The following is a 27,711-nucleotide window of genomic DNA, read 5'->3' on the forward strand; positions in this document are numbered from 1 at the left end:
TGTGATCATTGCTTTCAAATACATTGTTTAACATCATACATATGATGCATAAAGGTTAAACACTTAATAATATTATATTTGTGTTCATCCTATATATTAGCCAAAACTTCAGTCCAATTGGATAGTCTGTAAGGTAGCCTATACAACATGTTGATAGTATAGAAGCATTTGCAGTGCATGGTTGGAGGTGGTCCAGTCTAGTATACCCTTCCACACTGACAAATGTAGATCTTGGTGCTCAGGTAGGACAATTTATTTAAGCTCATAACTGTCATGATTGATGAGCTTAATGCTTGCAATCATCTGCATAAGCATATTGATCTCTCTCTCTCTGTCTCTCTGTCTGCAGGACTGGCTCTCCTGCTGCACGTGCAGCTAGGTAAGACTTGGTCCACTATGGTTACGATCGAACAGCTGAATTAAATAACGAACAAACAAACAAGGCCAATTAAACTTTGTCTCTCTTGCTGCCGTGCCTTAATTGCAGGGTCCTCCTACATCCTCTCCTGTTACTTCACCAGCTGGGCACAGTACCGTCCCGGTGCTGCAAAGTACCTGGTGAAAGACCTGGACCCGTGTCTCTGTGACATCGTCACCTACGCCTTCGCCTCCATGAAAGACAACCAGATCACCACCTTCGACTGGGACGATCTGAGGCTCTATGGACAGGTCCAGGCTCTCAAGAACCAGTGAGCAGACATGCACACACACACACACACACACACACACACACACACACACACACACACACACACACACACACACACACACAGGCCTGAGAACTCAGTTTCACAAAATTACATTCTCATTTATGTTTGTCCCATCAGGAACAGCAACCTGAGGACCATCCTGTCCATTGGTGGATGGAACTTTGGCACGGCAAGGTGAGCATATATTACATTACACCAATGAAAGGATTGATAGCTCCAGGGGCACAGTCGGTAGTGCTGTCGCCTCACAGCTAGAAGGTCCTGGGTTCGATTTCCGCTCTGGGAACGCTGTGGGCGCTGGCGGCGTGTCCTCTCCTCCGCGTCATCAGTGCCCATACCCGAGGCGGGGTTTGGCGAAAGGGCCTTTGTTGTGTGGAGTTTGCATTGTTCTCCCCGTGTCCCCTATAGGGTATAGGTACCCTCACATGCAGTAATCCTGGTCACTAATCTGCCTCCCCCTGGCCAGCCGGGGCACCTGACGGAGGGGATTAAGGAACTGGTTGGAATAACGTGTTCCTTCCACGAGCTACGCTACTGTACGTCCAACCAGGGAAACTCCCCCCTGTCAGGTGTAAAGGAGCATAACTTGGACACTCATGCATGAAGGATCGAAGCATGAGTTCAAGTCCGTTGCTCTCCCCAGGTTGGCGGAGGAGGGTGTGTAGAGCCTATGATCACAATAGATAATATTGACACAGGGGTAAAGAAATGGGTTACAAAATCGTGGGATAAAAAAAAGGACAGCGACAGGAACTTCAGGAACGGGAAAGAGCACTGGACTTGTATGACACTATTTTCTCTCTCTCTCTCTCTCTCTCTCTCTCTCTCCAGGTTCACTACCATGGTGTCCTCCGCTGCTAACCGTAAGACCTTCATCGACAGCGTGATCAAGTTCCTGCGTGGGTACGAGTTTGATGGTCTGGACATCGACTGGGAGTACCCTGTCGGACCCACCAAGGAGACCTTCACCATCTTCTGTCAGGTCAGCCTTGCTGTCATGTTTTGTTTTTGTAATTTATATTTTGTATTGATTTTTTTTACATTTTGACAGCAGTACAGTACGTTGTGCATGAATCAAGTGTCTTCTATCGCAACATTGGGTCGTAGTATGTACGCCAAAACAAATATAGATAACATTTAAATCAGCGCCAGAGAGAGAAACAGAGAAAAAGAAAATTAAAGAAGAAAAGTTAAAATAAAATAAAGGGGGGTGGGGGTCCTTGGGTTGTGTTAACAGAAATACATTTTAGTTTTGTTTATGTTTTTGCCTTGGGTCATGTTAAGCGCCCAGCCTTAAATTATTGCCTTCTCTCTCTCTCTCTCTCTCTCTCTCTCTCTCTCTCTCTCTCTCTCTGCAGGAGGCGGTGGCTGCCTTCGAGGCTGAAGGTACACAGACCAACCGTCCTCGTCTGTTGCTCACCGCGGCCGTCTCTGCTGGACAAGGAAACATTGATCCCGGATACGAGGTGCCCCAGCTCGGAGCGTCAGTACACACACACACACACACACACACACACACACACACACACACACACACACACACACACACACACACACACACACACAAGCACACACACGCACACATACGTTAGCGCAGTGAAATTTGTTTGGTGAGCCGCAGCCGTGCAGGCGGGATCATTTGATTCGTTGATTTGACCCACCCATCCAACACACTGATACAAGTGTGGGAGGAATTGGGTCCCATTTTTGGTATGACCCGGTCTTTGGTATGACCCGGGCCGGGGATCATCGAACCCCCGACACTCTATCCTCGGTCCCAGGCTTACTTATCTGCGAAAGGAAAAGCCTGGTCACAACCTAAGGCAGAGAAGCTATCGGCGGTTGTATCCTCCGGAATATCCGTCAAATGTATTTCCCCCGGATACGATATTTTCCCGACCAATCACAACACTTGTTTCATTCACGGAGAATGTAAACTGATTTGTAAAGCATCAACGATTTCACATCCGCTAAAATCCCGCAACTTCCGCTGATAGTCTTTTCAGCTTAGGTCTTGCCCAGGGTGCCGACACTCCCAGTTTCAGGACGGACACTCAAACCACAAGGCTATACCGTCTGGTCCACAGTCTCCACACTGAAGCTAAAGCGTTATTCATAGTCTAATATTTCCGTTGGTGAGGTGACCACCGAACTACAACATGACGTCACGGAGCCGCGGTGAAGAGCAAACCACCGCCACCGCCCTACAGCCCTTCTCTCTGTTTTTACTCACCACCACCTCCACGTTATTACAGCTCCGGTGGTCACCTCACCACCGGAGCGGTGGTCACCTCACCACAGAAAATCCAGACTATGAATAGGCCTTTAATTACAACACACTTCTGTAAACAAAGCAGCAACACCCCTGCACTCCTTTCACCATGCAGTACTCTGGACTTCTTCAATGTGATGACCTACGACTACCACGGCTCGTTCTCCAACGCGCTGGGAGAGAACAGCCCACTGTACGCGGGCTCAGCGGACACCAAGTTCTGGCAGAAACAATTCAACATGGTGAGTGGTTACGAGGTTATCGTCTCTCTTTACATCGTGATACAGTAAAACGATTAATGTGTCCGTGCTGTAAGTCAGTGGTTCCGGGGACCACCAGTGGTCCTTGAGCGGGGTTCCTTCCAGTTGGTCCCCACTCCCCAGCTAAATGTTGGAAAGTTGGTAAGCAAATGGACCCTTATAGACCAAATGGACCCGGAACCCACTCCATTTGGTTTAATTTTACATTCTCAAGAGTAAAATTATTGTTAAGCATCATGCATTACTTAACTGTACCTGTTATCTCTCCTTTTGGTACCAACATCAATACAGCATGGAATTGTGGAAAAACTTCCATCCAACAAAATATCCCTTAATATGATATAGTTTTGGGTCTGCGAGGCTAAATGTTATCAAATGGTGGTCCGTGGCTCAGATACCGAATACATAATGGAACTTGATATATTATGCAAAGGGTTGAAAACCACTGATGAAGGCTGGATAGCCGAAACGTTTGTCCCCTGTTAAAAAAATGTTTTGAACTGCAGTCTTGGTGTGTGCGACCCACTACCGTTATTTATTTGATATGTTTTGAACATATGGTGGCTCAGGGGTAGAGTGGCTGGAAGGATGGTAACCGCAAGGTTGCCAGTTCGAACCCGGGCTCCCCCCATATTGTCAAAGTGTCCTTGAGCAAGACACTGAACCCCTAATTGCTCCCGATGTCCTGGTTGGTGCCTTGCATGGTTTCCTCCGCCATCGGTGTATGAATGTGTGTGTGTGTGAATGTGTGAATTGATGCACAATCTATGTAATGCGCCTTGGATAAAGGCGCTATATAAATGCCACCATTTACCATTTGAACGGGTAACGCACCTAGGGCTGTATTTTGCGTGTCTTAACCCCTGGCCTACCGTTCCCAGAAAAAAACGGATTATTGCTAAAAATACAAACCTGCCGTTCCCGGAATTAACGGAATGTCAATCAATGTCAGTTATCGGGGGTTCAATGGAGCAAAAATTTATATTTTTTCGCAAATATCACTAATGTTGGATGTAATTTACCAGAAAACGGCCGAAATCCGCGTGATCGTGCGCTATCGTGCATGCGCGCCGTCTCTATGTGCGTCGCTGTAAAAAATGTGATATTTTGCGATGTTTTGGGGTTGATTGGAGGTTAATTTGACTTAGTTATGAAAAATATAGCATTAGCTTAGCAATCCGGACCAGCCAAGCTAGTGACTAGGGTCAAAATACTGCCGGATGTTGTTGATCGTTGAACCGGAAGTGACTTAGGAAGATTCGTCTATTTTGGCCAAAATCAGCACAATGGTGCGTTCCCGCCATCTGATGGCAATTCGAGAGAATACACTAGCAATGAAAAAAATAAAAAAACATCTGTTCAAACCACCAGATCTTTCTAATGATGTGAAAATGATGAATAAAAAATATGCCAAATTGTTACCCAAACAAAAAAATTGGGATTGGTAGGGTTAAGGGTTAAGTACCAGGTCTTATTCCCTAACTTGAGTAAACTAAAGACCTGGAGGTGTGATCAATGCCATTTGGCTATTCTGAGTGGCCAAAGAGCATTGATCACACCTCCAGGTCTTTAGTTTACTCAAGTTAGGGAATAAGACCTGGTACTTAAGACACGCAAAATACAGCCCCTAAAGTCAGAGCGAGGTGGTCACATGAAAGGGTTGAAAACAGCACCGCTGTAAATAATGGCTGTTGACGATGCCACTGTGTTTCCTTGTACTACATATATCCTAGAACTGGACTATGAACTACTGGAGGACCATGGGCGCCCCGGCCCAGAAGTTGCTGGCTGGTTTCGGCACCTACGGCCACACCTTCCTCCTCGCTAATCCCTCCGACACGGCTGTGGGCGGCCCAGAGCGCGGACCGGCACCCGCCGGACCCTACACCCGTATGATCGGGTTCTTGGCCTACTTTGAGGTATGGGTGGCGCGGTCTGGAGTCCCCCCCCCCCCCCCCCTTATATTAACGGGAACCCCTTTTGGTGTTAGCATTATGTTGTGCTTTAGCTATTGAAAAATAGCAGATCTACAAGCTCAAGCGCTACGAGCTTGTAGTTCTGCTATTTTTGAAAAATCGAAGAACGACTGACATAGAAACATAGCTTTTTCAGAAAACTGTCAGGATTTAGAAGACATTTATAGAATCGTACCCAGGTCAAAATGGGTTAATAAACCAATGAATGAACACTATAGTGCATATAGCCAACATTACTTCACTTTGTGTGCCGTTTGTGCTTTTGCGACCTCAGTTACACCCAAACATTCGGCCATTTGAAAATAGAATGGGAAATGTTGTCAATAGATTTTGGACACATTTTGAACTTGTGAAATGTCACATTCTGCATCCAATGAGTCCTTTTACTTTTAGTACTTTAAGTACATTTTGATGCCGACACTTTTGTACTTTTACCCGAGTACATTTGTAATACAGGACTTCCACATTTACATTTGCAGTATTTAATTATACTTTTACTTAAGTAAAACATTTGAGTACTTTTTCCCACCACTGCGTTGAACCTAAATCTCTATGTGCTCCATTCAGATCTGTGACTTCCTGAAGCAAGGAGGCACTGAGGTCTGGAACGCCCCCCAGGAGGTGCCTTACGCCTACAACAGCACCGTCTGGGTGGGATACGACAACGTCAAGAGCTTCCAGATCAAGGTGCAAACTGAGCTTTTTGACATGTTTGTCCAGATTTGTAGCTGTTTTTTCTACTGTGGTACGTATAGGCCTACTTTGTGCAAGGGATAATATCTGGCTATAGGTGCATGGTCATTTTGTCGGGAGATAATTCACCGACAGGGAGTTTAAACTCACCCTGTCGGTGAATTATCTCCCGACAACAATGACCACCTAGCCATGGTATTATCCCGCTTGGCTACCTAACGTAAATTAATACATTGACCCAAAACACAACAAAAAAAAAGTATTCCATAAGTTCGCGCTGGCTGCGTCGGAAAACAAGGAAGTGAGTTGATCAAATCGAATCCATTTCCGGGTTGCTTTGTCTATTTCTCGCTCAGATGTTTTCAAAAACATTTTGAGAGCAATGTTTAGCTGTATATTACATTGTGTGTCACCAGTGTGTGTGTGTGTTCACAAATGGCTGTCATGTTGGAAACAGCAGTAAATCAAGCGGGGCGCAGCTGGTGCTCAGAGGGTTTGATTAGGCAGAGGTCTGTTGTACAGCGGAGCGGTACATTATCAACACATAACTCACAGCTGAATTCAGCGATTGACCAATCAGAATCAAGCATTCAACCAAGCCATGTAATAAACCTTGTTAAACCTCTGCAGACTGACTGGATTAAGAAGAGCGGTTTTGGTGGAGCTTTTGTCTGGACTTTGGCCATGGACGACTTCAGCGGCACCTTCTGTGGCGAGGGAAAATACCCTCTGATCAGCACCCTCAAGAATGGCCTGCATGGAGCCGATGCAGGTAAACATGCACACTCACACTGTAACCGCATGGTTGCCTGTTCGAACCCTGTGGGCTCCCCCAGAGTTAGTGTCGAAGTGTCCTTGAGCAAGACACTGAACCCCTAATTGCTCCTGATGTGCTGGTTGGTGCCTTGCCTTGCATGGTTTCTACTGCCATCGGTGTGTGAATGTGTGTGTGAATGGGTGAATTGATGCCGTGATTTACTGTCACCTCGTAAACTGGAAACTGGAAAATATACAAAAATAATGGCACTTTCAATGGCAATTCAATTCAATTCAATTCAAAGGGCTTTATTGGCATGAGAAAACATACGTTTACATTGCCAAAGCAGAAAGAACAATACAGCAATACAATCAAAACAAAAATGAATGATACATTTGAAAGTCAGAATCTTCAATAGATCAATTTCTACAGTATGTACCAAGATCACTCGATGCAGGTATAGTGCAGGAATATACACAATGATTAGTCTTTAGGGTGGTTGTGTTCCATTTGATATCCTTCTCCTATCACAGCAACTCACAAATCTTGCTGCTCTGTTTGCACATTGTTGTAGCTTCGCCCAGCAGATATGGTAGTTTTTTTGTCATTGGTCATGTTTTCAAAATCTCTGTGTGTGGTTGTAATCTGTGGGGAGTATGTGTCTCTGATGTCTTGGTACAATGGACAGATGGTTAGGAAGTGTAGCTCGGTTTCCACTTCATTTTGTGTACAGTGGGTGCATAGTCTGTCTTCTCTCGGGATACAGGTCTGCCTATGGCGGCCTTTCTTGATCGCGAGAGCTTGTAGATCTGCTATTTTCAGCATGCAAACAAGTGTAAAATGATTTATACTGGATATCTTGTCCACTAGTCCCAACATTTTAGTCTAGTTTTTCTAGGCTAAAATCGACAGTATATATTTAGTCTTAGTTTTAGCCATCATGGCTTAGTTTTTTATTTCGTTTTTATGTAGTTTTCGTCAGTGAAAAAAGGTAGTCGACAAACATTTTTTCGTCATAGTATTAGTCGACGAAAACAACACTGCTAGTGTGTGTACTCCATCTAGAGTTCCATCTTTTGACACATCCTCTCTAAACGCTCTCTCTCTCTCTCTCTCTCTCTCTCTCTCTCTCTCTCTCTCTGTCTCTCTCACGCAGTCTGCACACCTCGCACACATGCCCTGCCCCCGGTCACCCAGGCCCCACCGCCCCCAGGATCTGGACCGTGTGCTGGGAGGGGTGACGGGTCCATCTTGCCGGATCCCAGCAGCAAGAGCCACTACCTCAACTGTAACGACGGCAAGGCCATCGTGATGCAGTGTCCCGGGACCCTCGTGTTCGACACCAGCTGCAGCTGCTGCAACTGGCCTTGAAGGAGGTCCTCGTGGTGGTTTCACTTTACCCATTTTGACCTGAGATCAGATTCTAAAAATGTCTTCTACATCCTGACAGTTTTCTGAAAAAGCTATGTTTCTATGTCAGTCGTTCTTCGACTTTTCAAAAATAGGAGACCTACAAGCTCGTAGCGCGCCACTCGGTGGCGCGCTATGAGCTTGTAGATCTGCTATTTTTCAATAGCTAAAGCATAACATAATGCTAACACCAAAAGGGGTTCCCGCCCAAAATGGGCTAGGTTAGACCAGAGGCCGTACAAAATGTCTTGTCTAAATCAGTATTCTGAAAGACTTTATGTTGTGATATAATCAGTGGTTCTCAAACTTGTCGCGGACCCCCCATCTCAAAATATTTCGGACCAGGGACCCCCAATACAATAGAAACAAAGATTTGAGTTAAAATATGTTCCCTTTTAAACTCAAGACGGGGACAGGCATACTGTAGCCTATATTCAAAGATTTTCAGTATTTAAAAAAAAAAAGAAAGAAAATCTACAAGCTGCTATATGGCCCATGTGAGAACCACCTGCTCCATAACAAGTCCTTTATAGCAATCACAGGTGGAAATAAAATAAACGGTGTCATTCAAATCAACTGTAGCCTTTAAGTTATTTCTCTTGTCTTTTGCCTTTCTCACATCCAGTTGTCGCTCATGTCATGTCTCCACCTGAACTGAAAGTGTTGAATTCAAATAAAATCCAATCCATCATACGGTATGGACCGCCCATCAGGGTGGGCCATTCATTGCACACCAGGGATGTCAAACTCAAATACACAGTGGGCCAAAATAAAGAAATTGGTACAAGTCGAGGGCCGGACTGTTTCAACACACAGGCCATTTTTGGGGAGAGGGCGGGTAGCTGAAAGTTGACCACAAGTGATATACTTTCACTGCTGATCAATAGTGAAGAGAAGACGCATGCTTGCGCTTGCATTGTGGGACTTGTAGTATTATGGTGGTCCGTGCAGTATACCAGGGCCAGTTCTAATACTAATTAAATATCATCCCGCGGGCCAAAGATAATTCATTCACGGGCCTTGAGTTTGACATATATGTTGTACACAATACATCATTTATAAATGATGCACAAAAGTTCAGTTCAGGTCTTGCACCCTTTGGCAAAACTATAAAGCTACTGAACGTGTTATAGCATACGTATACGTATAATATCCATTACATTTTTATGTTGATTTATGAAATTACTTTAACGTCTTAAATTATGTACATTTATAACTTTATTTTTTTTCTTCTTCATCATCTCTAATGTGGTTAGATAATTAGGCTACTCATTCATACGTGTTGGTGGTCTGTGATTGATATTGATTGATTGAAGTATTTACAGTTTGCAGAATTACAGAACATTTCAAGCACAACTCAATACAAACTGTGAGTGGACGACCAATAATGCACTAGACTTGTTTACCTTGTTCAATTCATCATAACATTTAGAGACATACAAATATACACTTCTAGAGAGAGAGAGAGAGAGAGAGAGAGAGAGAGAGAGAGAGAGAGAGAGAGAGAGAGAGAGAGAGAGAGAGAGAGAGAGGAGAGAGAGAGAGAACAGGTTGAAGAGCAGGTGAAACTACATGTTTAAAGTCGTTTGTCATGGACAGACTGGGAAACCGACGTGTTGCTGCCATCTATTGTTCACCAGCAGACACTGCATGTGTCTGAATATTATTATGGATGCAGCAGTTCTTGACAAACCTTTTCATATATTATATAATTTGTGGGTCTTTGTCAAGGACCCACACATTATATAATGTATACAATATCTGTCTGTCTGTCTGTCTGTCTGTCTGTCTGTCTGTCTGTCTGTCTGTCTGTCTGTCTGTCTGTCTGTCTGTCTGTCTGTCTGTCTGTGCGTGCGTGCGTGCGTGCGTGCGTGTGGCTTGTAAATCCACACTGCTGTACAGCTGTGTGGATTTTGAATGGATCACGTGATTAATTCACTCTGACGGACGACACTATTGGACAGTCTAGATCCGGATACAGTAGGCGGGGCTTATGATTTAAAATGGAGCCGCACGCGGTCCGTAGCAGTGTGTTTGGGGTGTAGCTGCAACAAGGTGAGGTTTGTTTGAGAACCGCATGGTTTTTAGCCTCTGTTATTAACTCTGTTATTGTTTAAACATTAGTGTTGTTAGATGGACTGTTGGTTGTTTATTGTGACTCTAAAAGGACAACAATATGAGGAATGTGTTGGTACTTTTTGAGACACAAACAAACAAACATTGATTGATTGATTGAAATATTTATTAACAGTTTGTAGAATTTACAGTACATTTTAAGCACAAACTCAATACAAAGACTGTTAACTGTGAGTGGACGACCCAATTAAGCATTACACTTGTTTACAACAGGGTCCACATTGTTCAATTCATCAAAAACAAACAAAACATCAAAAACAAACAAAACAAACAAACAAACAGGTGGAAAGTAAATAATTACATCTACTGAAGTACAGTGGACAATATATTGTACTTTTAAATTCTATTATTTGGACACTTTACTAGTTATTTTGTAGATTTGGATTAAAAAAAAAATATCCTTTTGGCTACATTGCAATTTACCACTGGGCTACCTACAACCACACTTTGGCCATTTGGAAGTAGCTGATCTACAATCTCACAATGCATTGTGATGCAATGCATTGTGAAATTGTAGATCTGCTATTTTCAGATTTTTTTTCTTTCAAACATTTGAAATGGGACATTTCTGCGTAATGAGCTACATTTGGTCATTTTTTAAGTGCATTTTGATGCCATACCCTTTTACTTTAGTACATAATGGTAACACAAGTTGTAACTGGCTCAGACACATTCATAAGATTAAACTAAATGTCTCTCTGCTGGATGGAAAACTCAAATGTACAAACGTACACATGCATCCATACAAAAGTAGCAGATCTACAAGCCCATTTCTACCATACAGAGCAACTTTATTTCAACTTTAAAGGGCCACTTCACCCCTTTTGCAACCAGATCTTATTTGAATGATTTTTGAGAAACACTTTCATGGGGTTTTTATGTGTTTTTTTTTTTAGATATTTTAGTATTTCAAAGTGTCCATGGACTCCATGATGTCATGGACACCGGGCTCACTTCCTTCCTGAAGTACAATTCCCACAATGCTTTGGTCCACTGCTCCTCCTTGTGAATAGGGGGAGGGCTGTCTTACTGAGACAACATTTAGTCCAGGAAGGAAGTGAGCCCAGTGTCCATGACATCATGGACTCTTTGAAATACTAAAATATCTAAACGCATAAAAACCCCAGGAAAGTGTTTTTTTTTGTCTCCCAAACATTAAAATAAGATCTGGTTGCAAAAGAAAAATGCTAAATTTCCTAAAGATGTATTTTCTACAATGTATAAAATCTGGATAAAGAGTAATGTTGGCGTATGTTTGTGTCTTACAGGTTGATCATGTGACCTTGGTGTCATGCGGTGACCTTGGCTGCAGTCATCAGGAGATGGCTGGTATTGGTAATGGAGTGTCTACTCGGCTGAGCTGAAATGAATAACGGTGTCAACGAATGCTCCCTGAGATTACGAGGCGTACGGTGCTCGGGACGTATTGTGCCATACAACCTACGCGGCTCTATTAATACCGGCTATCTTCAACCGAGCGACGGAAGGCCCCCCACGGTACGTACCTGGATTACATGTGGCTGTAGTAGAAACTAGGGCTGTGTCACCATTACAACATGTTAAGTTGACCATTCATTGTCATACAAAGGATTGCCATTAACAATTGTGTTTGCTGTTGAACATTTTAGCTTTTAGGCTTCATTAAAGAAATGGTTGCACAAGGCAGATCATAGCCCTAGAATGTGTGTAATAATGGTGACACAGCCCTGTCAGTGACTGTTATGACTTCCAAAATGTCATCCTGTAGGCCGACAACTAATTTTCTTTTCCCCTGCCATTTCAGAAAGTGAAGCTGACTGGAGGTGTGAACTCTATGCTGTTGCCACTGCTGGGTGAACTCTATGCTGTTGCCACTGGTGGCTGCTGTTAGCAGTGAAGGTTAGTTAACCGTCTGATTCCTGCTGCTTGTTTAAGTGGGCTACATGCTACCATACCGTAGGTTGTCTTTCGTGCCATGTATAGTTTCACTTAATTTGTGTGTATAATGCCAGTCCACATCACTGTTATGTGATGTTTGTGGAGGCATGTGATTTATTTATCGTTTAACATAATTTACGGGTAAAGTCTGTCCACATCACATATGTATGTTCTCTTGTGTCTCCTTTCTCTTCTCTATTCTTTGGATTTAATAAAGTTATTTATTTTTTGTTGTCATAGTTTTTAATCGCATTTTGCTTTATTTAGGTAATTTCTTTCTTCTTGCCTATCTATTGCCCTAGTTCTTCACTAGTGTTTTATGTGTGTACAAATGTGATGTGGAGGTCTGATTTATGTCTTGTGTCATTATGGTAGCATGTAGCCCCTTAACACTGTGTTTACAGCTTACTATGCTGTAGGTCTGTGCAAACTAACAAGAGGAAGCAAATGATGGCCGCTGTGTCATTTGCTTCCTTGGTTGGTGTGTTTTGTTTAGTGCTGATATTGAAGGTAAGTGAGCGTAGTTTGTTATCCTTGACTGTTGGGCAGAAACCTTGTATCTCCATAGTTCAACCTTTTGTAAATTAATTTCTTTACTTGGTCATGCTACAGTGTCACACACTAGCAAATGGCCAATCTCATGAGGCAAAGATAAATTAACATGTAGTATTCTGTTTTTCTAATGTATCAGCAAGAGACTAAATAATAACATTGGAACACAGATTACTATATTAATAATATTGGATCACAGTTGTTTTGGTCCATAAAAGTAACCGTTTTGGACGTACAAGGTTTCTACCCAACCTTCATCTTTTCTCTCTTCTTCTTCGCTTTAATAAAGTTATTTGTTTTTGTGGTCAGAGTTTTTAATCGCATTTTGCTTTGTTGTATTGTAACTTCTTATTTCTTTCTTGCCTATCTATGACACTAGTTCTTCACTAGTGTATGTGTGACTTGGGTCGTGTCTCGCGTACAGTTTCTCATTTGGAGCTGTTTCATGTAATTTACCAGTAAAGCGTCATCACGTTAGTTCACATCAGATATGAACACAGGCCGATATGTGATGTGCATTTATGTGTTTTTTTTAAAGGTGATATTTCACAGCAATTGCGGATAGCTCGTCATTCACGTCTGTTGGCATTGCGCCATACGTATTGTGTTTATTGCTGTTGTATGTTGTGTACTAATGTTCATACGTAGTATTGCTGACAAATCCTGGTGCGCAAAGAATGCTGCTACCTTGTATAATTTGTCAATCGTCCACAAATGGCATAAATTGTACAGTCTTGCCCCATGTTTCCTACATGGGACAACTAGATAGAAAAATACTTGCACCACGAAAACCTAAAGGCCAACTGCTTGGGCAGAGACCAAGAAAATCTATTTTGTTCATGTTCATAAAGCGCTCCAAGTGCTTAAAGTGAAAAGTGCAGCAGCAAACATCTAGGTCATAAGACCATTGTTCGTGCTATATTATCAGATCTAATTTGTGAGTAAAGCTTCATTACGTAAGCCCACATCACCTATGAACACAGGCCCGGTATGTGATGTGTGTTTATGTCTTGTCTCATTTCACGTTTGTGAGTAAGGCTTCATCATGTCATCCCACATCACATAATGAACTTAGGGTTAGGGTAGGGCTAGGTATGTGATGTTGGTTGATGTGATGTATGTCTTATAATGTGCAAGCTTCATCGCGTCAGTTAACATCACATTATGTGGTGTGTATTGATGTGATTTATTTATGCTGCCATTTGCAGCTAAAACTTCATCCATGCCGGTCAGTAGGCAAGGCATTGATGATGGGCATATGACCCAAACGTTTTTCTGCTGCACTTTTCACTTAGCACTTTTCAGCACTTGAACCTGAGCATGACCAAATAAGATATTCTTAATTTATGTCTGGAGTTTTCTTTAAGGTATTTGTGGAGTGAGTCTTCTCTTTTTCAATTGTATAAAGACATGATGGCTATCATTTATAGTCATGATTCAACTTTGCTATCTTTTTTTTAATTATCTTGCCGCAGGAGGTCGGCAAGTGTACGTTTAAAACATATTTTGCAAAATTAAAACTAATGACTGATTTTGGACCTGTAAATTGTAAAACAAAAACTAAGGCACTGGTGTGGTACTCCTGGTTTACCAGAACGGGGTTCAACTCCCTGCGGTGCCCTCAATTTGTTGTATTTACATGGTTCATTTTCTGCTCATTGTGTTGCCTTTTCATAGCTGATAACCCCCAGGTTCTTTACTGTGTTTGTAGTCCCTACAGTTGGGTTACAAGTCTATTTATGGACCAAGCCCGAAGGGACTCTTGGTCCCTTATTTTTCTCTTCTCCGTCCACCAAAAATGTCAGTTCTGGCTGAACTGTGCTGTCGGGTTTTCGTGAAACTTGGCAATATGGTAGCCCTCTACCCTTCTTTTTTTTTGGGGGGGGCCCTGATTTCTGATCACGCAATCTGATCAGGAAAACCTAGAGGACAATGCCAAACGGTGGGGACTCAAAACCCCCAACCATTGGCCAATGGGTGGCGCTATAGCACTCGACTCAAACTTTAAATGGGCATCGCTTATGGACCATGAGCAATAAAACATTGATACCCATGTGTAGGGATGGAGCTTGATACCCGAAAAAAATCCTTAATAAGCTTATTGAGTACCCGTTATCAATAAGCTTTGGGCTTATCGAGCTTGTTATTGAGCATAGCAGTATAGTGGCCCGGTCATGTTTAAATCAAGACAAGAGGTGGATCAATAAATGCCAACCAGCACTATCCGGGTAAACCCTTTTAAAGTGGCGGAACATATATTGACCTGTTAACAGTTTCTTTAATATTTTATTGGTAAAAAGGTCAATTGCCTTCCGTCTCCCCTGCAGGTATAAATTGTGTAAAAAAAATTCTTTTACACAATGCAATATTGAAGCAATGTTGTAGTGTGTCCTGTAAGTCCATGTGGGCTGGGCGCCTTTGGTGCATGACACAGAAATAAAGAATCTATCTATCTATAAGACACTGGTTCTGTTCAGAGTTTATTGTCTCCCGTCTTTCCACAAAATAATAGATTGCTCGATAAGAACCCGGCTCAATAAAAATGAACTAGCTCCATCCCTACCATGTGTCTCCTCTTGCCTCACTTTCGTATTCTGACTTTTGTATCTGAATTGTATCTCTCTCCTCCCGGGATCTTTGCTCAAAATGCCTAAACATTTCTTTACGAAAATTAAGTCTAAAAAAAAAAAAATGACTTGGTTTAGTATATTGACTACAAACTGTAGTCATGTCCGAACCTGGAAGGACCACACAAGGGTTTTACATGTATAACAATCTTTATTAAAGTAAATACTCAGTGGGTTATAGAATGAGGCAAAACGGTAAACTACGACAAGACATTTCATATATGTGTTCATATATATTCATATTCATATATATGTGATGGTTCTGATCACATGGTTCTCTGACTTTTTTCATTTAATATTCATTCATTAGTTCATAATGTAATAAATACATCAAATTTCCATTTATGTATTTACTACATTAATTACATTAACCATAATCACTATTCTGAGGGGAACATTAGCAAATAAATCTGATCTACAAGCTCATGATTTAAGAGGATTTGAAAGAAATGTCTCTGACGGCATACTATAGAGCGTCGCAGTCCCGCCCCTTTCATGACTATGCCCGGCCCAGGAAATAAATCCCAATGCATTTTTCCCATACGAAGCAGTCATGACAACAAACACAATATTTTGGACCAAACAAATAATTACAAAGAAGAAAAACAACAGTTGTAGCCTACCTGCCGTTTTTTTATTTATAATTCTTTGTTTGGCCCAAAACATTGTGTTGTCATGATTTGTCACGACAAGAGTTGGCTTTGTCCGTGGCGTAAACGTCTTAAAATAAATACTTTCTGAAAAATCTGAGGAAAATGAACGGGGATTTCTTTTCTGGGTCTCTTGAGGGGTCGGGACTGCGACGCTCTATAGTATGCCGTGGTGCAACCCAACAGAGTTGCAGCACTTGCTTCACACGGGTGTGATTTTCAAGATTGGAGGATTTGAAAATAATATGAATCACGAAAAAAAGGTATACTATAGTCCATGGTTTCCGACTGCATGACGTTTTTCATGATTTTGCAGGATTTGAGAACAAGATGAAAATAATGGACCTGTAAATTACAACAAAACAAACCAAGGCACTGGTGTGGTACTCCTGGTTTACCAGAACGGGGTTCAAGTCCCTGCAGTGCTCTGCTCAATTTGTTGTATTTACATGGTTTATTTAAATCTTCTGCTCATTGTGTTGCCTTTTCATAGATGATAACCCCAAGGTTCTCTACTGTGTTTGTACTCCCTACAGTTAGGTCCACAAGTCTATTTATTCCATATGATTTCTGTTCACTAAACCAAAAACAAAATGAGAACCTCTTATTTTAGTTTGAGAAAGTATTCACACGTATATTTCTTCTGCCAAAATTGGTGATGAAGTGATGTTTTATGAGCAACACAACTGACTCATCATAGTTGGTTTGGGAACTTTATACATTGTGAGATACTTGAATATGTTCTTATATTATCACTTTACCCAAATACAGCTCAATGTCTTATCTTATCACCACTTTACCCAAATACAGCTATAGTCCATGGTCTCGGACGGCATACTAGTCTTATAAAGGTCATCTATACTGGTCAAGGTCATTTATACTGCTCAAGGTCATTGAGTGGCGCACTATAGTGAGCGATTCTTCATTGTTGATTTGAAAAAAGGTGAAAATCACAGAAAATCCGCCATTTTCACCTTTTTTAAATCCTCAACAATGATGAAGAATCACACACTATAGCGCGACGCTCAATGACCTTGATCAATGACCTTGAGCAGTATAAATGACCTTCATAAGGCTAGTAAATGACCTTGACCAGTATAAATGACCTTGACCAGTATAAATGACCTTCACTAGTATAACTGACCTTGCTGATCGGTATAAATTACCTTGACCAGTATAAATTACCTTGACAAGTATAAATGACCTTGACCAGTATAAATGACCTTCACTAGTATAACTGACCTTGCTGACCGGTATAAATGACCTTGACCAGTATGCGGTCCGAGGCCATGGGCTATAGCCTTTCACTTTTCCACGATTTTCACCTTTTTTCAAATCCTAAACAATGATGAAGAATCACGCACTATAGCGTGCCACTCAATGACCTTGACCAATATCAATGACCTTGAGCAGTATAAATGACCTTCATGAGACTAGTAAATTACCTTGACCAGTATAAATGACCTTGACAAGTATAAATAACCTTGACCGGTATAAATGACCTTGACCAGTATGCGGTCTGTGACCATGGACTAGTCTCTCGCTTTTCTGCGATTTTCACCTTTTTTTCAAATCCTCCGAAATCATAAAAAACGATGGACTATAGCATTTAGCTTTTCCGTGATTTTCACCTTTTTTCAAATCCTCCGAAATCGTGAAAAACGACATACTATAGTATGCCCTCCAAAACCATGGACTATAGCCTCTCACATTTTTATTTTCTTTCTTTTCAAATCCTCAAAAATGATGAAAAACGGCGTGCTGTAGTATGCCGTACGATATGGGCTATAGCCCATGGTCAAAAAGGATGAAAAACGAGGATATTTTGTTTTTTGAAAAAAATGAAAAAATTCAAAAAACGATGGGCTATAACCCATCGTTTTTTCATTTTTTTCAAATCCTCAAATTATGTAAAACGGCGTGCTATAGTATGCCGTGCGATGTGGGCTATAGCCCATGGTCAAAAAGAATGAAAAACGAATATATTTTGTTTTATGAAAAAAAAAAAAAAAAAAAAAAAACGATGGGCTATAACTCATCGTTTTTTTCATTTTTTTCAAATCCTCAAAAATGATGAAAAACGGCGTGCTATAGTATGCCGTACGATGTAGGCTATAGCCCATGGTTAAAAAGGATGAAAAACGAGGATATTTTGTTTTTTGAAAAAAATGAAAAAATTCAAAAAACGATGGGCTATAACCCATCGTTTTTTTTTCATTTTTTCATTTTTTTTCAAATCCTCAAAAATGATGAAAAACGGCGTGCTATAGTATGCCGTACGATGTAGGCTATAGCCCATGGTTAAAAAGGATGAAAAACGAGGATATTTTGTTTTTTGAAAGAAATGAAAAAAATCAGAAAACGATGGGCTATAACCCATCGTTTTTTCTTTTTTAATTTTTTTTCAAATCCTCAAAAATGATGAAAAACGGCGTGCTATAGTATGCCGTACGATGTGGGCTATAGCCCATGGTCAAAAAGGATGAAAAACGAGGATATTTTGTTTTTCGAAAAAATGAAAAAATTCAAAAAACGATGGGCTATAACCCATCGTTTTTTTAATTTTTTATTTTTTTTAAAATCCTCAAAAATGATGAAAAACGGCATGCTATAGTATGCCGTACGATGTAGGCTATAGCCCATGGTCAAAAAGGATGAAAAACGAGGATATTTTGTTTTTCGAAAAAAATGAAAAAATTCAAAAAACGATGGGCTATAACCCATCGTTTTTTTCATTTTTTCATTTTTTTCAAATCCTCAAAAATGATGAAAAACGGCGTGCTATAGTATGCCGTACGATGTGGGGTATAGCCCATGGTCAAAAAGGATCAAAAACGAGGATATTTAGTTTTTTTTTTTTTAATGAAAAAATTCAAAAAACAATGGGCTATAACCCATCGTTTTTTTCATTTTTTTCAAATCCTCAAAAATGATGAAAAACGGCGTGCTATAGTATGCCGTACGGTGTGGGCTATAGCCCATGGTCAAAAAGGATGAAAAACGAGGATTTTTTTTTTTTTTTTTTTTAAAGGGAAAAATTCAAAAAACGATGGGCTATAACCCATCGTTTTTTTCATTTTTTCATTTTTTTCAAATCCTCAAAAATGATGAAAAACGGCGTGCTATAGTATGCCGTACGATGTGGGCTATAGCCCATGGTCAAAAAGGATGAAAAACAAGGATTTTTTTTTTTTTTTTAATGAAAAAATTCAAAAAACGATGGGCCATAACCCATCGTTTGTTTTCATTTTTTCATTTTTTTCAAATCCTCAAAAATGATGAAAAACGGCGTGCTATAGTATGCCGTACGATGTAGGCTATAGCCCATGGTCAAAAAGGATGAAAAACGAGGATATTTTCTTTTTTGAAAAAAATGAAAATTTTCAAAAAACGATGGGCTATAACCCATGTTTTTTTTTTTTTTTTTCATTTTTTTCAAAACCTCAAAAAATATGAAAAACGGCGTGCTATAGTATGCCGTACGGTATGGGCTATAGCCCATGTTCAAAAATGATGAAAAACGAGGTTAACTTTTTTTTCAAAATTTCAAAAAACGATGGGCTATAACCCATGTTTTTTTTTTTTCTTCATTTTTTTCAAAACCTCAAAAATTATTAAAAACGGCGTGCTATAGTATGCCTACGGTATGGGCTATAGCCCATGTTCAAAAATGATGAAAAACGAGGTTAACTTTTTTTTTCAAAATTTCAAAAAACGATGGGCTATAACCCATGTTTTTTTTTTTCTTCATTTTTTTCAAAACCTCAAAAATGATGAAAAACTGCGTGCTATAGTATGCCGTACGGTATGGGCTATAGCCCATGTTCAAAAATAATGAAAAACGAGGTTAACTTTTTTTTTCAAAATTTCAAAAAACGATGGGCTATAACCCATGTTTTTTTTTCTTTTTTTCATGTTTTTTCAAAACCTCAAAAAAGATGAAAAACGGCGTGCTATAGTATGCCGTACGGTATGGGCTATAGCCCATGTTCAAAAATGATGAAAAACGAGGTTAACTTTTTTTTTCAAAATTTCAAAAAACGATGGGCTATAACCCATGTTTTTTTTTTTTTTTTTTTTTTTCAAAACCTCAAAAATGATGAAAAACGGCGTGCTATAGTATGCCGTACGGTATGGGCTATAGCCCATGTTCAAAAATGATGAAAAACGAGGTTAACTTCTTTTTTTCAAAATTTCAAAAAACGATGGGCTATAACCCATGTTTTTTTTTTTCTTCATTTTTTTCAAAACCTCAAAAATGATGAAAAACGGAGTGCTATAGTATGCCGTACGGTATGGGCTATAGCCCATGTTCAAAAATGATGAAAAACGAGGTTAACTTTTTTTTTCAAAATTTCAAAAAACGATGGGCTATAACCCATGTTTTTTTTTTTCTTCATTTTTTCCAAAACCTCAAAAATGATGAAAAACGGCGTGCTATAGTATGCCGTACGGTATGGGCTATAGCCCATGTTCAAAAATAATGAAAAACGAGGTTAACTTTTTTTTTCAAAATTTCAAAAAACGATGGGCTATAACCCATGTTTTTTTTTTCTTTTTTTCATGTTTTTTCAAAACCTCAAAAAAGATGAAAAACGGCGTGCTATAGTATGCCGTACGGTATGGGCTATAGCCCATGTTCAAAAATGATGAAAAACGAGGTTAACTTTTTTTTTCAAAATTTCAAAAAACGATGGGCTATAACCCATGTTTTTTTTTTTTCTTTTTTTTTTTCAAAACCTCAAAAATGATGAAAAACGGCGTGCTATAGTATGCCGTACGGTATGGGCTATAGCCCATGTTCAAAAATGATGAAAAACGAGGTTAACTTCTTTTTTTCAAAATTTCAAAAAACGATGGGCTATAACCCATGTTTTTTTTTTCCTTCATTTTTTTCAAAACCTCAAAAATGATGAAAAACGGCGTGCTATAGTATGCCGTACGGTATGGGCTATAGCCCATGTTCAAAAATGATGAAAAACGAGGTTAACTTTTTTTTTCAAAATTTCAAAAAACGATGGGCTATAACCCATGTTTTTTTTTTTTTTCATTTTTTTCAAAACCTCAAAAATGATTAAAAACGGCGTGCTATAGTATGCCGTACGGTATGGGCTATAGCCCATGTTCAAAAATGATGAAAAATTAGGTTAACTTTTTTTTTCAAAATTTCAAAAAACGATGGGCTATAACCCATGTTTTTTTTTTTCTTCATTTTTTTCAAAACCTCAAAAATGATGAAAAACGGCGTGCTATAGTATGCCGTACGGTATGGGCTATAGCCCATGTTCAAAAATGATGAAAAACGAGGTTAACTTTTTTTTTCAAAATTTCAAAAAACGATGGGATATAACCCATGTTTTTTTTTTTCTTCATTTTTTTCAAAACCTCAAAAATGATGAAAAACGGCGTGCTATAGTATGCCGTACGGTATGGGCTATAGCCCATGTTCAAAAATGATGAAAAACAAGGTTAACTTTTTTTTTCAAAATTTTAAAAAACGATGGGCTATAACCCATGTTTTTTTTTTTTCTTCATTTTTTTCAAAACCTCAAAAAAGATGAAAAACGGCGTGCTATAGTATGCCGTACGGTATGGGCTATAGCCCATGTTAAAAAATGATGAAAAACGAGGTTAACTTTTTTTTTCAAAATTTCAAAAAACGATGGGCTATAACCCATGTTTTGTTTTTTTTTCATTTTTTTCAAAACCTCAAAAATGATTAAAAACGGCGTGCTATAGTATGCCGTACGGTATGGGCTATAGCCCATGTTCAAAAATGATGAAAAACGAGGTTAACTTTTTTTTTCAAAATTTCAAAAAACGATGGGCTATAACCCATGTTTTTTTTTTTTCTTCATTTTTTTCAAAACCTCAAAAATGATGAAAAACGGCGTGCTATAGTATGCCGTACGGTATGGGCTATAGCCCATGTTCAAAAATGATGAAAAACGAGGTTAACTTTTTTTTTCAAAATGTCAAAAAACGATGGGCTACAACCCATGTTTTTTTATTTTTTTCAAAACCTCAAAAATGATTAAAAACGGCGTGCTATAGTATGCCGTACGGTATGGGCTATAGCCCATGTTCAAAAATGATGAAAAACGAGGTTAACTTTTTTTTTCAAAATTTCAAAAAACGATGGGCTATAACCCATGTTTTTTTTTTTTTTTTTTTTTTTCAAAACCTCAAAAATGATGAAAAACGGCGTGCTATAGTATGCCGTACGGTATGGGCTATAGCCCATGTTAAAAAATGATGAAAAACGAGGTTAACTTTTTTTTTCAAAATTTCAAAAAACGATGGGCTATAACCCATGTTTTCTTTTTTTTTTTCTTTTTTTTCAAAACCTCAAAAATGATTAAAAACGGCGTGCTATAGTATGCCTTACGGTATGGGCTATAGCCCATGTTCAAAAATGATGAAAAACGAGGTTAACTTTTTTTTTCAAAATTTCAAAAAACGATGGGCTATAACCCATGTTTTTTTTTTTTTTCATTTTTTTCAAAACCTCAAAAATGATGAAAAACGGCGTGCTATAGTATGCCGTACGGTATGGGCTATAGCCCATGTTAAAAAATGATGAAAAACGAGGTTAACTTTTTTTTTCAAAATTTCAAAAAACGATGGGCTATAACCCATGTTTTTTTTTTTATAAATTTTTTTCAAAACCTCAAAAATGATGAAAAACGGCGTGCTATAGTATGCCGTACGGTATGGGCTATAGCCCATGTTCAAAAATGATGAAAAACGAGGTTAACTTTTTTTTCAAAATTTCAAAAAACGATGGGCTATAACCCATGTTTTTTTTTTTTCTTCATTTTTTTCAAAACCTCAAAAATGATGAAAAACGGCGTGCTATAGTATGCCGTACGGTATGGGCTATAGCCCATGTTCAAAAATGATGAAAAACAAGGTTAACTTTTTTTTTCAAAATTTCAGAAAACGATGGGCTATAACCCATGTTTTGTTTTTTTTTTCATTTTTTTCAAAACCTCAAAAATGATGAAAAACGGCGTGCTATAGTATGCCGTACGGTATGGGCTATAGCCCATGTTCAAAAATGATGAAAAACGAGGTTAACTTTTTTTTTCAAAATGTCAAAAAACGATGGGCTATAACCCATGTTTTTTTTTTTTCTTCATTTTTTTCAAAACCTCAAAAATGATTAAAAACGGCGTGCTATAGTATGCCGTACGGTATGGGCTATAGCCCATGTTCAAAAATGATGAAAAACGAGGTTAACTTTTTTTTTCAAAATTTCAAAAAACGATGGGCTATAACCCATGTTTTGTTTTTTTTTTCATTTTTTTCAAAACCTCAAAAATGATGAAAAACGGCGTGCTATAGTATGCCGTACGGTATGGGCTATAGCCCATGTTAAAAAATGATGAAAAACGAGGTTAACTTTTTTTTTCAAAATTTCAAAAAACGATGGGCTATAACCCATGTTTTTTTTTTTCTTCATTTTTTTCAAAACCTCAAAAATGATGAAAAACGGCGTGCTATAGTATGCCGTACGGTATGGGCTATAGCCCATGTTCAAAAATGATGAAAAACGAGGTTAACTTTTTTTTTCAAAATTTCAAAAAAACGATGGGCTATAACCCATGTTTTTTTTTTTTTTTTTTTTCAAAACCTCAAAAATGATGAAAAACGGCGTGCTATAGTATGCCGTACGGTATGGGCTATAGCCCATGTTCAAAAATGATGAAAAACGAGGTTAACTTTTTTTTTCAAAATTTCAGAAAACGATGGGCTATAACCCCATGTTTTTTTTTTTTTTTCATTTTTTTCAAAACCTCAAAAATGATGAAAAACGGCGTGCTATAGTATGCCGTACGGTATGGGCTATAGCCCATGTTCAAAAATGATGAAAAACGAGGTTAACTTCTTTTTTTCAAAATGTCAAATAACGATGGGCTATAACCCATGTTTTTTTTTTTCTTCATTTTTTTCAAAACCTCAAAAATGATTAAAAACGGCGTGCTATAGTATGCCGTACGGTATGGGCTATAGCCCATGTTCAAAAATGATGAAAAACGAGGTTAACTTTTTTTTTCAAAATTTCAAAAAACGATGGGCTATAACCCATGTTTTTTTTTTTTTCATTTTTTTCAAAACCTCAAAAATGATGAAAAACGGCGTGCTATAGTATGCCGTACGGTATGGGCTATAGCCCATGTTCAAAAATGATGAAAAACGAGGTTAACTTTTTTTTTCAAAATGTCAAAAAACGATGGGCTATAACCCATGTTTTTTTTTTTTCTTCATTTTTTTCAAAACCTCAAAAATGATTAAAAACGGCGTGCTATAGTATGCCGTACGGTATGGGCTATAGCCCATGTTCAAAAATGATGAAAAACGAGGTTAACTTTTTTTTTCAAAATTTCAAAAAACGATGGGCTATAACCCATGTTTTGTTTTTTTTTTCATTTTTTTCAAAACCTCAAAAATGATGAAAAACGGCGTGCTATAGTATGCCGTACGGTATGGGCTATAGCCCATGTTAAAAAATGATGAAAAACGAGGTTAACTTTTTTTTTCAAAATTTCAAAAAACGATGGGCTATAACCCATGTTTTTTTTTTTCTTAATTTTTTTCAAAACCTCAAAAATGATGAAAAACGGCGTGCTATAGTATGCCGTACGGTATGGGCTATAGCCCATGTTCAAAAATGATGAAAAACGAGGTTAACTTTTTTTTTCAAAATTTCAAAAAAACGATGGGCTATAACCCATGTTTTTTTTTTTTTTTTTTTTCAAAACCTCAAAAATGATGAAAAACGGCGTGCTATAGTATGCCGTACGGTATGGGCTATAGCCCATGTTCAAAAATGATGAAAAACGAGGTTAACTTTTTTTTTCAAAATTTCAAAAAACGATGGGCTATAACCCATGTTTTTTTTTTTTTCATTTTTTTCAAAACCTCAAAAATGATGAAAAACGGCGTGCTATAGTATGCCGTACGGTATGGGCTATAGCCCATGTTCAAAAATGATGAAAAACGAGGTTAACTTTTTTTTTCAAAATTTCAAAAAACGATGGGCTATAACCCATGTTTTTTTTTTTTTCATTTTTTTCAAAACCTCAAAAATGATGAAAAACGGCGTGCTATAGTATGCCGTACGGTATGGGCTATAGCCCATGTTCAAAAATGATGAAAAACGAGGTTAACTTTTTTTTTCAAAATTTCAAAAAACGATGGGCTATAACCCATGTTTTTTTTTTTCTTCATTTTTTTCAAAACCTCAAAAATGATGAAAAACGGCGTGCTATAGTATGCCGTACGGTATGGGCTATAGCCCATGTTCAAAAATGATGAAAAACGAGGTTAACTTTTTTTTTCAAAATTTCAGAAAACGATGGGCTATAACCCCATGTTTTTTTTTTTTTTTCATTTTTTTCAAAACCTCAAAAATGATGAAAAACGGCGTGCTATAGTATGCCGTACGGTATGGGCTATAGCCCATGTTCAAAAATGATGAAAAACGAGGTTAACTTCTTTTTTTCAAAATGTCAAATAACGATGGGCTATAACCCATGTTTTTTTTTTTCTTCATTTTTTTCAAAACCTCAAAAATGATTAAAAACGGCGTGCTATAGTATGCCGTACGGTATGGGCTATAGCCCATGTTCAAAAATGATGAAAAACGAGGTTAACTTTTTTTTTCAAAATTTCAAAAAACGATGGGCTATAACCCATGTTTGTTTTTTTTTCATTTTTTTCAAAACCTCAAAAATGATGAAAAACGGCGTGCTATAGTATGCCGTACGGTATGGGCTATAGCCCATGTTAAAAAATGATGAAAAACGAGGTTAACTTTTTTTTTCAAAATTTCAAAAAACGATGGGCTATAACCCATGTTTTTTTTTTTCTTCATTTTTTTCAAAACCTCAAAAATGATGAAAAACGGCGTGCTATAGTATGCCGTACGGTATGGGCTATAGCCCATGTTCAAAAATGATGAAAAACGAGGTTAACTTTTTTTTTCAAAATTTCAAAAAAACGATGGGCTATAACCCATGTTTTTTTTTTTTTTTTTTTTTAAAACCTCAAAAATGATGAAAAACGGCGTGCTATAGTATGCCGTACGGTATGGGCTATAGCCCATGTTCAAAAATGATGAAAAACGAGGTTAACTTTTTTTTTCAAAATTTCAAAAAACGATGGGCTATAACCCATGTTTTTTTTTTTTTCATTTTTTTCAAAACCTCAAAAATGATGAAAAACGGCGTGCTATAGTATGCCGTACGGTATGGGCTATAGCCCATGTTCAAAAATGATGAAAAACGAGGTTAACTTTTTTTTTCAAAATTTCAAAAAACGATGGGCTATAACCCATGTTTTTTTTTTTTTCATTTTTTTCAAAACCTCAAAAATGATGAAAAACGGCGTGCTATAGTATGCCGTACGGTATGGGCTATAGCCCATGTTCAAAAATGATGAAAAACGAGGTTAACTTTTTTTTTCAAAATTTCAAAAAACGATGGGCTATAACCCATGTTTTTTTTTTTCTTCATTTTTTTCAAAACCTCAAAAATGATGAAAAACGGCGTGCTATAGTATGCCGTACGGTATGGGCTATAGCCCATGTTCAAAAATGATGAAAAACGAGGTTAACTTTTTTTTTCAAAATTTCAGAAAACGATGGGCTATAACCCCATGTTTTTTTTTTTTTTTCATTTTTTTCAAAACCTCAAAAATGATGAAAAACGGCGTGCTATAGTATGCCGTACGGTATGGGCTATAGCCCATGTTCAAAAATGATGAAAAACGAGGTTAACTTCTTTTTTTCAAAATGTCAAATAACGATGGGCTATAACCCATGTTTTTTTTTTTCTTCATTTTTTTCAAAACCTCAAAAATGATTAAAAACGGCGTGCTATAGTATGCCGTACGGTATGGGCTATAGCCCATGTTCAAAAATGATGAAAAACGAGGTTAACTTTTTTTTTCAAAATTTCAAAAAACGATGGGCTATAACCCATGTTTTTTTTTTTTTCATTTTTTTCAAAACCTCAAAAATGATGAAAAACGGCGTGCTATAGTATGCCGTACGGTATGGGCTATAGCCCATGTTAAAAAATGATGAAAAACGAGGTTAACTTTTTTTTTCAAAATTTCAAAAAACGATGGGCTATAACCCATGTTTTTTTTTTTCTTCATTTTTTTCAAAACCTCAAAAATGATGAAAAACGGCGTGCTATAGTATGCCGTACGGTATGGGCTATAGCCCATGTTCAAAAATGATGAAAAACGAGGTTAACTTTTTTTTTCAAAATTTCAGAAAACGATGGGCTATAACCCATGTTTTTTTTTTTTTTCATTTTTTTCAAAACCTCAAAAATGATGAAAAACGGCGTGCTATAGTATGCCGTATGGTATGGGCTATAGCCCATGTTAAAAAATGATGAAAAACGAGGTTAACTTTTTTTTTCAAAATATCAAAAAACGATGGGCTATAACCCATGTTTTTTTTTTTTTCATTTTTTTCAAAACCTCAAAAATGATGAAAAACGGCGTGCTATAGTATGCCGTACGGTATGGGCTGTAGCCCATGTTCAAAAATGATGAAAAACGAGGTTAACTTTTTTTTTCAAAATTTCAAAAAACGATGGGCTATAACCCATGTTTTTTTTTTTTCTTCATTTTTTTCAAAACCTCAAAAATGATGAAAAACGGCGTGCTATAGTATGCCGTACGGTATGGGCTATAGCCCATGTTCAAAAATGATGAAAAACGAGGTTAACT

General features: G+C 38.3%; 2 protein-coding genes across 2 annotated transcripts in view; both read left to right on the top strand.

Annotated features, from left to right (window-relative positions):
• Positions 1 to 27,711, top strand: part of LOC310863027 (acidic mammalian chitinase-like) — a gene marked incomplete at both ends in the record, with an annotated part of 88,374 nt that overhangs the window by 110 nt on the left and 60,553 nt on the right. The window lies entirely within an intron of this gene.
• LOC310863725 (acidic mammalian chitinase-like) lies at positions 45 to 8,039 on the top strand (the record flags this gene model as incomplete). Its single annotated transcript, XM_083772220.1, has 11 exons — positions 45 to 54; positions 350 to 379; positions 488 to 689; positions 828 to 884; positions 1,542 to 1,692; positions 2,069 to 2,193; positions 3,098 to 3,224; positions 4,976 to 5,161; positions 5,786 to 5,905; positions 6,542 to 6,683; positions 7,825 to 8,039. The coding sequence occupies 11 exons, from the start codon at positions 45 to 47 to the stop codon at positions 8,037 to 8,039; spliced, it is 1,365 nt and encodes a 454-aa protein (XP_083628346.1).

The sequence above is a fragment of the Protomyctophum parallelum genome, assembly GCF_964188405.1.
Source record: "Protomyctophum parallelum genome assembly, chromosome: 8".
In the NCBI taxonomy this organism is placed as follows: domain Eukaryota; kingdom Metazoa; phylum Chordata; class Actinopteri; order Myctophiformes; family Myctophidae; genus Protomyctophum; species Protomyctophum parallelum.